This window comes from Salvia splendens, chromosome 2 (assembly GCF_004379255.2).
Source record: "Salvia splendens isolate huo1 chromosome 2, SspV2, whole genome shotgun sequence".
Lineage (NCBI taxonomy): Eukaryota > Viridiplantae > Streptophyta > Magnoliopsida > Lamiales > Lamiaceae > Salvia > Salvia splendens.
This window is the reverse complement of record NC_056033.1, coordinates 1,806,404-1,820,586: the sequence shown is the minus strand read 5'-3', so window position 1 is coordinate 1,820,586 and position 14,183 is coordinate 1,806,404. Positions and strand designations below refer to the sequence as shown.

At 32.3% G+C, this 14,183-nt stretch overlaps 2 protein-coding genes and 1 long non-coding RNA gene across 3 annotated transcripts; 2 read left to right on the top strand and 1 right to left on the bottom strand.

The window, feature by feature from the left end:
• Positions 1-109: 109 nt before the first annotated feature.
• LOC121793121 (allergen Pet c 1-like) lies at positions 110-1,839 on the bottom strand. The gene is made up of 3 exons (XM_042191308.1): positions 1,666-1,839; positions 406-530; positions 110-332 (listed from the first exon to the last, which is right to left on the bottom strand). The coding sequence occupies exons 1-3, from the start codon at positions 1,837-1,839 to the stop codon at positions 110-112; spliced, it is 522 nt and encodes a 173-aa protein (XP_042047242.1).
• Positions 1,840-8,489: 6,650 nt separating this feature from the next.
• Positions 8,490-9,834, top strand: LOC121771774 (transcription factor MYB114-like). The gene is made up of 3 exons (XM_042168650.1): positions 8,490-8,737; positions 8,915-9,044; positions 9,319-9,834. The coding sequence occupies exons 1-3, from the start codon at positions 8,605-8,607 to the stop codon at positions 9,653-9,655; spliced, it is 600 nt and encodes a 199-aa protein (XP_042024584.1). The 5' UTR covers positions 8,490-8,604; the 3' UTR covers positions 9,656-9,834.
• A 2,179-nt stretch (positions 9,835-12,013) lies between these two features.
• LOC121759234 lies at positions 12,014-13,846 on the top strand. Its single transcript, XR_006041619.1, has 3 exons — positions 12,014-12,341; positions 13,259-13,323; positions 13,787-13,846. It is a non-coding gene; the product is annotated as an uncharacterized LOC121759234 (long non-coding RNA).
• Positions 13,847-14,183: the final 337 nt, after the last annotated feature.

The window sequence follows — 14,183 nt, the reverse complement described above, 5'->3', positions numbered from 1 at the left end:
CACAATTACAAGAAAAATCACAGAAAAACTCCTTATTAAAGTACAAACACATCAAATTAAAACTTGCACAAAAACAAACAAACTGAAAACAGAGAAAAATCATGAGCTTCTAGCAATCGGGATTGGCTTGAACATATGCTTCAATGGCCTTGAACATAGCCATGGCCTTCTCTTTTCCCTCCTTGATCTTCTCCTCACTGATCTCGACGTCGCCTTTGGTGTTGTAAATGCTTCTGTTCTTGCAGATGCTTCCTCCATCTTCGGTGGGGACGATCTTGATATGGTAAGTGATGGATTCGAGAGCACCAGCAAGAGCATCACCGTCGATGATGCTGTAGGTGTGGGTCATTTTCCCAAATCATTTTCCAAAACCATGGATTGAACATATTCATTTTTTGAGCAAACAAGCCGGAGAGTCCATTTCCAGCCCCCCATTCAACATCATCCCAACTCACAGAGTATGAAATGTCAGAGACCTCAGTATCAACTCCAACAGTCTCGAACAGTTCCATCACCTCCGGATACATAACCTGTTCATTAAGTGAACCATCTTTTTGAAAATCAAGTATTCACAGTCTCCACCATATCTCCCAACATTACATTGAACATTCCAGTAGCCTCATAACAACAACAACAACAACAACAACAACAACAACAACAACAACGGCGGCGTGGAGTCGTTGCATCAGAGGATAAATCAGCATGATTACGGCATGCCGTGCCGAGATAATAACAAATGCCAGTTTTTGAGGAGATGGTTTGTTTAAGCATGTAATGGCCATTTCATCGAACATGTCATGTGCTGAAGAAGCACTACTATATATATCCATTTGAAATGTTAGTTCAGGACAATTGGTCCATAGTATTTTTGTTCTCGTAATCGATGATGGTCGTATATATTCCGATAATAAAAACTTGTTTGTATCTAATTGATAGGATAAACCTCCTATCGGGCTGATCGTCGTCCGTAGATTGGCAATCGATAAATATCTGTCGCGGGCGAGTGCCCGACTCGCCCGTCGAGCAAGACAGTTTTCTCACTAACGATAATATTGATATTCTTGATTGATTTCTCAAATGATTACAATAACTTCTATTTATAATGCTAATAATTAACTTAATGAAAAAAAAAAAGATATGGAAAAGTTATGCAAATCCCTAATTTAATTAACTAAAATAATGCTCGTATCACTAATGCCTATTCAACTGTGAATTGTCAATTTGTAGTCAAGAAAAAAAATCAAGTATGTCTACACCCAAATAACAATGGATTCAAGATTCATGTACTTTAGCACTTTCAAAGATTCATCCAGTTATTTTTTCCATTATTTTAACTTAAATAGTAAATTTAGTCCCTCCATTTGTTATTCTCAGTCTTCTTAAACTTTCTCCTAAATTATCAAGAGAAAAAAAAAAGACTAGAGTTAGCAGATACTAACAATCAAAAGTGTGTAACAAGTGGTCAAGAGTCATAATACTACCTCAACAGAAATCAAAAGACACGCATTGTATAAGTAAAATAGGAATATGGTGATTTAGTAAAATATGAGATTCACCTACAAAATGAAAAAAATATAAGACTTTTAAATTACGGACCTATCAAAATTGCAAAATTAGATACTATTATTTCAAACGAAGGAGTTAATAAAAAAAAGTAAGCAATACCTGAGAAAAACTCGTAAAATCGAGGTCAAGTGGAATGCCATCAACAGTAGTCGTTTTGGCGTGGCCGCCTAAACTAGTCTCCTTCTCGTACAATGCCACCTCCACCCCTTCTTTTGCCAAAACATAAGCCGCCGTCAGCCCACTTACGCCGCCGCCTATCACCGCCACCCTCATATTATCGGAAAAACAAATTTAACAACCGACTTTAAATGTAGTGAAGCACACAATTTGAACATCAATGGAGTCTTCAAGTATATATATATATATATAATGCAATCGTGACTTTCATTTTTCTATAAATGAGTAGAAGCGTAGATACTAGATAGGCCATTTTGCATTGGTTAGTTTCAATTACGAGTCACGACTATATTTCAATAAATGGAAGTTAAAATATACTAGTATATCTCATGCTGTTCTGTTTATTCACCAAAATTGTCACGTAACTCACGTTTGGTTCACTTTTTCTTGTTCTTGTATTACTCTAGCTCTTAAACTTATAAAAATTTACGAGTATTAAATTTTGTTAACTAAAATTTATGACGAGCATTGTTTTCCTTTTTCTTGTTCTTGTATTCCTAACTTATAAAAATATTTACGAGTATTAATTTTTTTCAACTCAAATTTATCATGTGCATTTTTTTATTTATACTTAATTTTTAGTAACTCGTTTATTTTTCTAAAATTATTTTTTTCACAGGAAGTTACTATTATATTCAATTTTTTTACTTTTAGTTATTAAAAAAAACCCTCTCTTTGATAAATAAATGATTTAACTAAAAATTAGGAACACAAAATGATTTTTGTTATATAAATTTTAAAATTTATACATAAAAATATTTTATAAGTTAAAGCAAAGAAAAATTAGTGTAGGTAAATAAAAGGAAGGAAGAAAAAGTAATGTGCTGTATTTTTTAAATAGCATCATATACCACAAAAGTGTAAATAAAAAAAAAGGAAGAAATAGTAATGTGTTTATTAATACAACAGGTATGGTATAGAAGGGGATCTATCCCCTAATTCAAATGTAACCCCTATAATTTTATTTATACCATTTTTTTGAGAGGATTTGGTACTTGTACATCTATATATTGAGCTAAGAGCATCACCAGTGGCGCAGAATTCTCAAAAACAACTTCTGCCACGTCATACGGACTTCCCACTACACTGCCACCTCATAAGGACTTCCCACTGCACAGTGGCGGACATCCCCAAGGACTTCCCGAAGGACTTCCCACAAGTAAAAAAATTAATGCAATAAACGGGAATTCCGCGCGGACGTCCGTGGGAGTCAACGCAATGGCGGACGTCCGCACGGCCGTCGTGACGGAATTCCGCGTAACGCCGCGGAACTGCGGTGTCCTCGGCGGAATTCCGTATCCGTGCATACCATGCACAATGGCGGACGTCCGCCGCAGAATTTCGGCACGCCGAGACGGGCGCCATTGCTGATGCTCTAATAATCATCTTTCGGTCCCTTGATACCAAGAAAGGGTAGTACATGAAAATTCATCTGTTAGTCCACTACAGATGCAGAAAAAATATTGATAGAAATTTTATTAAACCAATTCTCGTATAATCAAATAAGTGTATCTATATTAAATCTAAGGTATCATACAAAAAATCATCCCAATAATATATTAGCATAGTTTAGAATTAGTACAATATATTCTAATTTTAAACTATGTTTATGTAAGATATTGTTTTGTTTTTTATATTCTCTTTTACTTTCTTTTTCTTATTTTAATTTGATACTTTCTACTTTTTCTTAAATGGTTGTTTCTCTAATTTCAGCCCATACTCATCCTTCAATCACCATTAATAATCCTTGTCTAAGTAAATCCTAGTATATAGTAGGTGTGTTTTCCAATGTGTAATTTAAGCTCTATTTGTACATAGTTTGGGATAATGCACTGTATATTAGGAGCAATTCTATACACATATATATTCATGTCATAATTAAATCCCGACGGCGATTAATAAATAGTAGGAGTAATTGATATTGCTAACCATAAATCTTAATTGTGATACCGATGGATTTTAATTTATACTATGAAGCTTGATTGAATTAATTAAAATGAATACAACGTGCACCATTGTTGCACAATTTTTTCCAAAAGAAGTACAACATTTTTGAGCTTGTACAAAATTTTCTGAGAATACTTATATGACATTCGATAATAATAATAATAATAATAATAATTGATAAATCTTGAGTTATTCAATAATGTGACATATAAAAACTAACTATAATGAATAATGATATATTACAATATAAAATTCAATATTTTTGTAAAATTAAAATAATACATAAATACATTCAGTAAATGTTAAGCTTGTTTTAGAATTTAGAATATTTATAAATGTAAACATAAATTTTTGATTCGTTAATATATTATTATATTATAAGAATAAAAATAATGCCTATATATTACTATATATAAATTGGAGTTTTACTTTTATTTTATTTTATATAGTTATTTATTTTATAAAATTCATTATTTTTTTATTTTAGTTGGCCTTTATTAAACAGGTAACCAAGATCATGCCTCAGCCCATCAAGAACGTCTAGATCTTGGAAGGAGATGGCGGCGTTGTGAGTTTCAAAATCAAGGCCTTAATCTACCAATGATGCTTAAAGCTCTAAAATTATTCGTCCAACCAAATGGGCCAAAAAGCCCGTTTTGTAGCCCAGTTGGACAATTGGGTCTAAAACAAAAGGCTCAAATATACCAGGCCCAAGAAGGCCCACATGGTTGTAATAATAATAATAATAATCATAATCATAATAATAATAATAATACTATGGTCTCTGTTTTCACAGCTAACTAACTCTTCACTATGGTTTAAATTCATAGAATTAATTTTTCCTATTTATAATAATATAAACTATTCTGCCTCGAATATAATACTATATGAAGTACTAGTAAATATTTCGTAAACGCACTCAAATTGATTGAGTAAGTGAAATATTTAATTGGAATAAGTCTTTTCGAAATATATCCGTGTGTGTTTCGCGGAAGAAGCAATTTATATTTTTTTAATGGATAAGTAGCTAAGGTCAGGGGCAGTAGCATATTAGTGGGGCAATTACCCCTCCTCAAAAAATATATATGAATGCTAATTTTTTTAAATTTACCAATTTACTTATGATTTTATCTTAAATGTCCCTTCTTAATGTTTCAAAATTTGTTGATAATATATTTTTGGCCCTTCTCACATCCATTCCTGGCTTCGCCCCTGGCTAAGGCGTCAAAGTCAAGACTCTGAAATCCATTATCCATGGATCTTGTCTGTGCCAATTATCGACCTTAATTAAATTATATCTTAATCATTGTGTATTGATGCTTTTGATTAAATTTTGCTGCGCAGTTATACTAAATTTTGAATTTTAGTGGTTTTACCTAATTAGTCAAATCATAACAATTTTAGTGAAGGAGCAAAGTTTGAAACGTTTAATCACATGAAAATTGGTCATGTCACGCTACTCCATTTATTAGTATAGTTATATTTAGTTGGTTCGTTCTAACAACCAATTAACTCTAATTAGGAAATGGAGTGGAGTATATTATTATTATTATTATTATTAAAAATATAAATAGTAAATGCAGATTTAAGTTAGATGGTGACAGCCACTGAAAAGCAAAGTTTGATTTGATATATAGAATATGTTTAGTTTTATTTGCCTTGGAATCTTGTCAATATATAGTCGAGCTCTTTACTACGTAATGGTGAGTACTTTATTTGTATTTTGTTCATTTAACACTTGCATACACTATTTAGGTGGAACCACTGACAATATTTTAAGATCTAGTATATCATAAATGAAAAATGATCACATTTAAAAATATTAGGTAAATTACCATTTGACTTGAAATTTTCAATTTTCACACCAAATGAGAGCAACATTATTTATGATCTAACGACAATTCCACACGTATAAGAAAATGACATCGTTAGGTTGTCAGTAATAATCGTGAAATGCTGAGAAATATTTACTTTTTAGTGTAAGGAAGCATATGTGAAATAGGGAGGTCGAAATCATAAAAGATACCTTCTTTCAAACCAGATAGAGGTCAAGAAAGAGAATTAGGATTTCAAAAAATGTACTCCCGTTCCTTAGTAATAGAGTCATTTTGCCATTTTGATATGTTTCATAGTAATAGAGTCATTTCCATTTTTAGTAAACGTCAACACATTTTTCCACACCTACTTTACTCTCTCGTACTTTTCTCTCTCTTCATCTGTCTACCTTTTTCATTTTCCACTTTATTCTCCCTTTATTTAACTCACCTAACACAATTTTTCTTAATCTCCGTGCCGAAAAGAAACGTCTCTATTACTATGGAACGGGGGGATTATCATTTTATTTCATTAATTGTCCAAAAAATTATAGAAGTCTACTTTATAGTCTTCCAACTTCCTATGCACTTCGATTCTCTTATGCGATTCGTGAAAAAGAAACCGATCGACAAAGAAAACTTATAAACAAGTTTATAAAATTAATGACTAATTATATAGAAATAATTAAGTACATAAAATAATAATGAATCTAAATAGGTAAATTGAATAACACATCAGAAAAAGACTATTGATGTACTAGGGTTTATAGATAAATGAGTTCTCGTTGCCAATAGGCTCATTTATTAAGTGAGTTATAATAATTTAATCCGTAAATTTGTAACAGATACACTGTTCTTTTAACTTTCTTTTATTTTATTTCATTTTATTTTAAAGTTTCGATCTTCAACGATAAAGAGAAATGAATCTTTCTGAACTTTTTCGACAATAATCTGTGCCAACTTTAATATTTTTCATTTCCAAGACATTAATTTATTGGTAACACTCACTTAATACAACAAGACAAGTCTTAGGGAAGACAAAATTAATACATACGACAAATCACCAACTGGTACAATTATTCAGCTCAAAACATGTCAATATTTGAGTTTTACAAATTACTCCTATACAAATTAAATCCTAAATTATTTTATATATCTTAAATTATTTTGAAAACTTTCAAATGATATAAAAAAAATATCCAAACTATTAAATTATGCAATTCAATCATACATTTTTAATATCTAAAACTAAGCCTAGCTACCTAAAATGGATTGTGGCGTTTGTAGTATAAAAATATACTTGTGACCAAATTTCAACAAAATAAAAGTTCGGTATTTAATTGTTTAATCAATCTAATACTCACAGTGGACCCAACAGTGTCCCTTATTCATTGAACCCAACTTTATGTTCTAATATTTTAATTTTTTCCACTGAGAGAAATGTGCCGTAATTTTAAAAAAAATGTAGTGGGTAATTGCTACTTGTACTTTTTAACTTTATTTTCCAATGTCTTCTGTCTTGATTTTTTTTTACTATTGTTTCAGTTACCAGAAACAGAAAGGAAAAGAATTTACAATCTTCTTTTATATCGCATGTATTTTTTCCAAGATCCAAATCTTTGAGTGCTATACCATGTGAACAGAGAGAGTAGGTACAACTCATCGAATATTCGATTAAAATTTTTAAAATTTGGAACTATAAAAATTAATCTGTGGGACATATAACTAATATTCAATTCAATATAGATGGACTAATTATTCACCCCTAATATATATTTAAATTATTCAATTCCACTTTGTATCTTCCTATTCAACATTTATTGTATGCCATATGATTTTAGAATACAGAAGTGTACTATACATTTTATTACTACTTATTTTATTAATTATTCATTCATGTTTATTGAAAATGTAACCTAAAATGTTGCAATCACGAGGCCTCACTCCCACTACCAAACTATGGGGTCCTCACAAATAGAAAATTATAACGAAAACTTTAATTTGTGTATGAATATTGAATATTATATTACTTTTCGGTCACAGTTAAGATGATCATTTTTATTTTTCGCATGCGTTTTGGAAATATGATATTAAATAGGTAAAGTAAAGATAAAGTAAAATAAGAAAGAAAATAATATAGAGGAGAGTCTCTTCGACATTATTCTCTCTCTTACTTTAATTTCTCTTCACTTTAACTATTTATTATTATTTTTTCAAAATAAGTGCAAAAAAATTGGATCATCTTAACTGAGATAGAGATAGTATGTTACAAATCTTTCACAAAATTTCACTAGGTTGATTTAGGTAGACTCATCAAACTCCTAATATTTCAATTTAACCAAGATGTTTCGATTTTAGTTAGCAAGAGAAATCGATCGTGGATTTACCTTACAAAAAATAAATTGTGGAAATCAAATTAACTTTCTGATTAAACTTGATATACTAATCAATTGTACGTACATTTTATGTGAGAATCAGCAAGCTGATTCAGCTTTCTGAAACTAAGAAATTTAACAAAATCTACAATTTTACAAAATAAACTAAATTCAAGTAGGGAGGTTCATTCCTTATCGTTGTTGTGCTTACATGATCTTTAAATCAATACGAACAAAATGCAGAAATTAATTTCAAGTTTTCTTAGTGAAAATTTTGAAATTCGAAACCTTTTAATACCACAAACTTATGTAGTAAAGGAGGATTTGACGAAATATCGCAAGCCGATTGTCCCGTATTATTAAGACGCTTTAATTTCCCACTAATATTAACTAATTACGAGTCAAATCACTATTACTAAAGTATAAATATGGCCGCAATTTCAACAAAATGGCGATTTCCATGTGTCATTTATCTCTTGGGAGCTAAAGGCAAATTGGCAAATGAGACATATATAGACAAAACCCAATATTAATAATTAAAATCAAAACTTTATAAGTAAGTAGTATATGTTAGGCTCACAAGTCAAACCAAATAATGTATGCTTTTCCAATTAATAGTTATAGTCTTGTTCCAATTTGGGTATTAAGGCATATATAGACAAGACTTTGGTTGTTTCAAAGGGTTCCAAGTTGGATTAATAGCTTCGATTTTGTGTCGGAAAACAATGGTGAAAGCTGCTTATGTCGACAAAGATGGTTTGAAGAAAGGCGCGTGGAGCGAAGAAGAAGACAACAAGCTTCGATCTTATATCGTTCGATACGGCCATTGGAACTGGCGATTGCTCCCCAAATTTGCTGGTAATTATTCAACCAAATTCTTCTATTTTTTTGTTTTATTTTGTTTCGTAAGTTAGTCGTCTTGATCCTTCATTCCCAATGCAAGACGAGAGAGACGCAGGTGGGCTCCCGATGTGCGGACATCGGGAGTTGTTGCCATCAATTTGCAATAATTGATGGGTTTTATATAAATTTCAGGGTTGCAAAGATGCGGGAAGAGTTGCAGATTGAGATGGATGAATTACTTGAAACCCGGTGTGAAAAGGGGGGAATTCGATGAAGAAGAACGGGATCTAATCGCCAAACTTCATCAAGAGCTCGGAAACAAGTAAGTACGATTTACAAAACCCTAGCATAAAAACTCGTGTTAGACTATCTAATTATTAGAATCTCAGGCGATCCGACACAAGACTCTCCGGGGTATTCGGTTGGCAAGATTAAATCTCATGATTAAATATGTATCATGTTTGGTTCATAAGATTGAACCCTTCAACTTAATCCTAGATTAATAGTCTCGTGATATTAGTCATGACAACCAAACGCCACCTCCCTAGTTATAAATAGTAATTTTAACTATGGCAATTATTATTTTTCTAAAATAGGTGGTCCGGGATTGCAGCAAAGCTGCCGGGAAGAACGGACAACGATGTCAAGAACTACTGGATGACGCATCTCCAGAAACGGGAAAAATCGAACAAATATGCGGCCGAGGAGGAAAAAACGAGCAATAATCGGAGAAAAACCGAGAAATCGTCCGCGAGAAGCGAATTGACGTCGGTAGATCCGAAATCTAGCAGCAGAAAATCGGAAAAATCAAAGGTATCTAACTCTGATGAAATGTTTATTCTGGAATCATCCAACTCGAATTCATCAGTAGTTTTGAATGCTTTCAAATGGGATTTGAATTTATCTGTAGAGCAAAATGGCCTTGAAATATGAATTAATGGCCAGATTTTTCCTTTTCCATTTCTCATTATTCAGTGAGAGTTTCTGACTCAGCCATTCTTTCTTTTCTTCTTTTGTTAATTTTTTTGTTCTTTTTTGGATTTGTCATCCTAATTGTAAACTAGAAAATATTGTTGTATGAGATAGATTGTATAAATAAAACTGTATCCTCTCGCCCTCGCCCATATTTTTATTTTCAGTCAAAATTTATGTAAAGATTAAATTATAAAGAAAATTAAGTTGAATATTCAACCGTGTCTTGCATATACATATCTTCTCTCAATGTTATTATATTTTTTATATAGTACAATGTATACTGCGTCTAATTTATATTTAAATTTAAAAATTGTCTCTTTGTGGAATTTATTATAAAAATTTAAGCAAATAAAAAGTTATCAATATAGTCACAAGTTGATTCCAAAAATTGAAAAATACGAGCAATTAAGCTACAATTCATCGTCACCATTTGTCTATATTTTTTTATACATTCGTAATTGTACAAGTGTACAAAGTAAAAAAGTTCAAGTTTTAAACTGATGCATTCTTTAGGTAAGTTTGTTCATTGGTGTATATAAAAAGGAGAATAATGGAATTTGATAGGAGACATGAGGTTGTGGTATGACATGTGGAAAGCTGGTTCATGTTATATCCAAAATAAAGAAGAGAGTTAAAAAGATGGTCGATGCACCCTTTTCAATAATTTAATGGTTACTAAGTATAATAAGTTAGGTAAATGTATCTATATATAGATAAACCAAATAACAGGGAGCAATATATGAGTACATATTAATTGGAAGATAATAAGATCCCACTCTATATTTTTTCCTTCCTTTTTTGGTTTAATTATTTAATAGCACCGGAATAAAGGCTAGAAAAATATTGAACAAGCTCAGATAGTATTGTGTGTCTAATGATTCTTTTAATAGGAGTATTAGTAGCTAATAAATTAATCAAGTAGGTCATGTGATGTGGATGGAGATATACAAAGTCAAGGGACTCTCTTATGAATGTGAATACTTCCTCCTCAATTTATCTTGAATAAATAAATTTATATATTATGTAGAGAAAGTAAAGTTGATTAAGAAAACTTCAGCAAATGGCTAAACATGAGAGATTTTGACCATGAGAAATTTGTCATAAGTTAATTGTATCTTACCAATTAAACAAATGGATTAACGTACTTAACATTACAGCAAGAAAAGGCAATGATATTTTGTGTACACGTGTATTTGCCTACTTGTAACGTGTAAGAAGTTAGTAGGAGTAATATTTAAGGATAAAGATTTCAATTTTCAATCCATCATAATGTGGCATTTAAATTTAATAATATTTCAAGTACGAAAAAAAACAATAATATTAGTTGGGAATGATTATTAATTAGTCCAACTTGATCGATATACATACAAAGGACCAACACGTCGTTCATATTTTTCCACAACATAAAACATTTTTCTAATTTTATTAGTATATTTTTATTTTAATTCCAATATCTCAGAAATTAAAAATCAATTTATGTATTCTATCTAATCCCTAAATAGATCAAAGTTAATACTAGTATAGACTAATATCTTATTTACTGGAAGTTTTAAAGTTTTGAGATATTCCAAAACCCTATGTAACTCATATCATTTTAATTTTTTTTTTTAAATTTGCATCTCAATGAATAGGTTGAGATGGGAGAAACCCTAGTACTAATAACTAATGAGTATATACCCAACAAGGTCAAATCATTTATTCCTATAACATCCTACTAATATTTATGTTTGATATATAAAATAAAAAATATTAAGTATAGATTTTTGTGATTCTATATAACAATGGATTACGTACATATTAATGATATTTCAATAAATCCTATCAAATATGATGTACATACATATAATAATGCATTGTGATCGAATCCAGATTTGATCCAGACTTAGAATAACAATATAGTTGATCTATGATTTAAGAAATTAAAGAATGTGTAATACCCCGACTTTTTCTATCTTTTTATTTATTCTTGAAAGGATGTCGTTTGTACACCGGAGAAATTTTCGGCTTTGTTATGTTTGTCGAGAGAAGAAATATCATTATGGGGCCTATAATAATTATTTTTTTTCTATCCCAATTTATTTATCTCTAAGCCCAATTCTTTTTAAAACTATTTCTTTTTGAAGCCCAATTTTAGAAAAAACCAAGTCAGTTTTTATTTCACCAATTTTGAGCCCTTCTCCACTTCCTTTTCGGTTACCACATTTGAGAAGGGAGAAAGAAATCAGTTTTCAACTAGAGGAGCAAATCTCGGCCATATCTGAACAAACATGGACGTTCATTTTATATATATATATATATATATATATATATATATATATATATATATATATATATATATATCACCATCCGCGTTCACTCTATATACATAAGCCCTAATCTATTTTACGGACACACGATAGTTCAATCAATTACAGAAAATAAAAATCAGAGTTAGAAATTAGAGAAGGAGAGATGACAGGCGCTGTGTTTTGAGAGAGATTGGATGGAGGGAGAAGAGATGATGACGGAGGGGTCCACGGGCTCGGTGAAGGCGGATAGCAGCCGGTGAATACGGAGCCGAAGGCTGTCCGGTTCGGCAGCAGCTGCCGCGACTCACGGCGGCGCTGCGATGCGAGAGAACAGAGCTATCGGTTGTTCTTTCAAGGTATACTTCCTCCCAATTCCAATTCCTATTGTGTACTTCATACTGGAGCATACCATACATTTAGAACTCAAATATCTGCCAGAACACATCAATTAGGAATCGAACCAAATTGAAAGAAACCAACACTGAAACCAACATCAAGCGAACTCTAATAATCGAATACCCGCTGTGATTAACCGAGAATGTGAAAAAAAAAACATAATTTTGGAAGAGAACTTATCTGCGGGGTTAATCGCGGTGGAAACAAGGCTGTTAAGGATGGAATCGAGGCCGCCGGAGCAGCGACGCAGCGGCTGCTGCGGCGCCGAGCGACGACAGTGGGTGCGTGGGACGAATTAGAGCCGGCAGCGTTGCACCACAGCGAATCGGGGAACCGGCGGGGTTCTGTTTTGGGATGTGTTTTGATCTTTTAGTGAGAGTGAAGACAATTTGTGGGTGTGCGCCTCTGAAATCTTCAATTTTGATTGCTGCAATTTTGAGGATTTCTTTTGGGATGGTCTTGGTTGAGATTTACAGTAGAGAGAGGGTAGCAGACGGTTTTGGGGAGAAAGGGGGCGATGAATTCGGGAATGGAAGAGTAATTGTTCCTTAATTATTTTATGCTTTCGAAATTTTAGAGTTGTTTTTGTTTTAAAGAAAAGTGGAATGGCAGTATTGTGTGTACGTGTAGTTACTTTAGGTGGGGAGTATATTTTTTTTGTTTATTTATTAATTTCTTTTTATATTATCTTACCATGGGGTAATTGATGCTACTGTTTGTTGGGTGTGAGAGACCAGAATTAATCGAAATACCTAAGCTTTTAATTGGAAAAGAAATTGAAATTTTGATCGAGAAAATAATTGGAGACATAGGATGCATGCATCTTATTTTTGGCTTGATTTGTTGTGTTGATTTATGTGTTATTTAAATGCTAAAGGTGATTCCTTGCAAGCGAGACGTGACATCAAGGGAAATGAAATAATTTCGAATTAAAAACTTGAGGTGGGCTTTCTTTTTAAATAAAGACTATGTCCTAAGTATATTTATCTTTGCGAAATATGTTTGTCATGCCATATTTTTGTGTTGCTATGGGACCTATCTGAAGTGGCTTTTGCCATGTATGGTTAATCGAATTCGGGTCTGACTAGGGAGTGAGTCCCTATTCAGGCTAGTGTACACCCTGTAGATCGTGCGCTATCTCTCTGAGTTGGCCGGTCTAGTGGCTTGGAATGTGGCCACATTCCTTGTCATGTATGTTCAGATATGGTATGGTGATGTTGATGATGTTGAGGTTGATGTTGATGATGATGTTGGTGAAATGTTTTAGTGACTCGGGCCCTTTAAAGTTAAAACCCCGATGTCACTCGTTAATGGCATGATAAATATTTTTATTGAAAATGTTTTCGGCATGAGTTCACTGAGTGCATCAAGTACTCAGCCCTGCATGTGTTTTCCCTATGTGCAGGTTGAGCGGTGACGAGCGCGGTGGGTGTTGAGCATGAAAGTGAAGAAGATAGTAAATAAAATTTTCTGAATATATTATGTCTTCATACATAATAGTATTCTACTCTCGAAATGCTTCCGCTAAATATTGTTTCTTTCGAGTTCGTGTATTGTTGAGATATTTCAATTGGAGTTGTTGATTGTTGAAATGGTACTCTGATTTGATTCTAGCTATTCCAATTTATTTCGAGCTATGGTGCTAATACGTTGTTTTCCCTTTCTTTCCCGCTTCTTTATTCCTCCCCTAGTCGCGATCAACCGTGTTTTCTATCCTTAGAAAATGCGGGCGTGACAGAATGATGGCTTTTATTTTCTATTTTTCTAATTATTCTACAGTAGGTACAACCAAACACTTGGTT

Excerpts from the sequence above, each read along its gene's own strand:
- LOC121793121 (XM_042191308.1), bottom strand. The coding sequence starts at position 1,839 with ATGAGGGTGGCGGTGATAGGCGGCGGCGTAAGTGGGCTGACGGCGGCT. Across the intron at positions 531-1,665 it reads ATTTTACGAGTTTTTCTCAG|GTTATGTATCCGGAGGTGAT; the intron begins GTATTGCTTACT and ends CTTAATGAACAG. Across the intron at positions 333-405 it reads GGAAATGGACTCTCCGGCTT|CATCATCGACGGTGATGCTC; the intron begins GTTTGCTCAAAA and ends CCACACCTACAG.
- LOC121771774 (XM_042168650.1), top strand. The coding sequence starts at position 8,605 with ATGGTGAAAGCTGCTTATGTCGACAAAGATGGTTTGAAGAAAGGCGCG. Across the intron at positions 8,738-8,914 it reads ATTGCTCCCCAAATTTGCTG|GGTTGCAAAGATGCGGGAAG; the intron begins GTAATTATTCAA and ends TATAAATTTCAG. Across the intron at positions 9,045-9,318 it reads CATCAAGAGCTCGGAAACAA|GTGGTCCGGGATTGCAGCAA; the intron begins GTAAGTACGATT and ends TTTCTAAAATAG.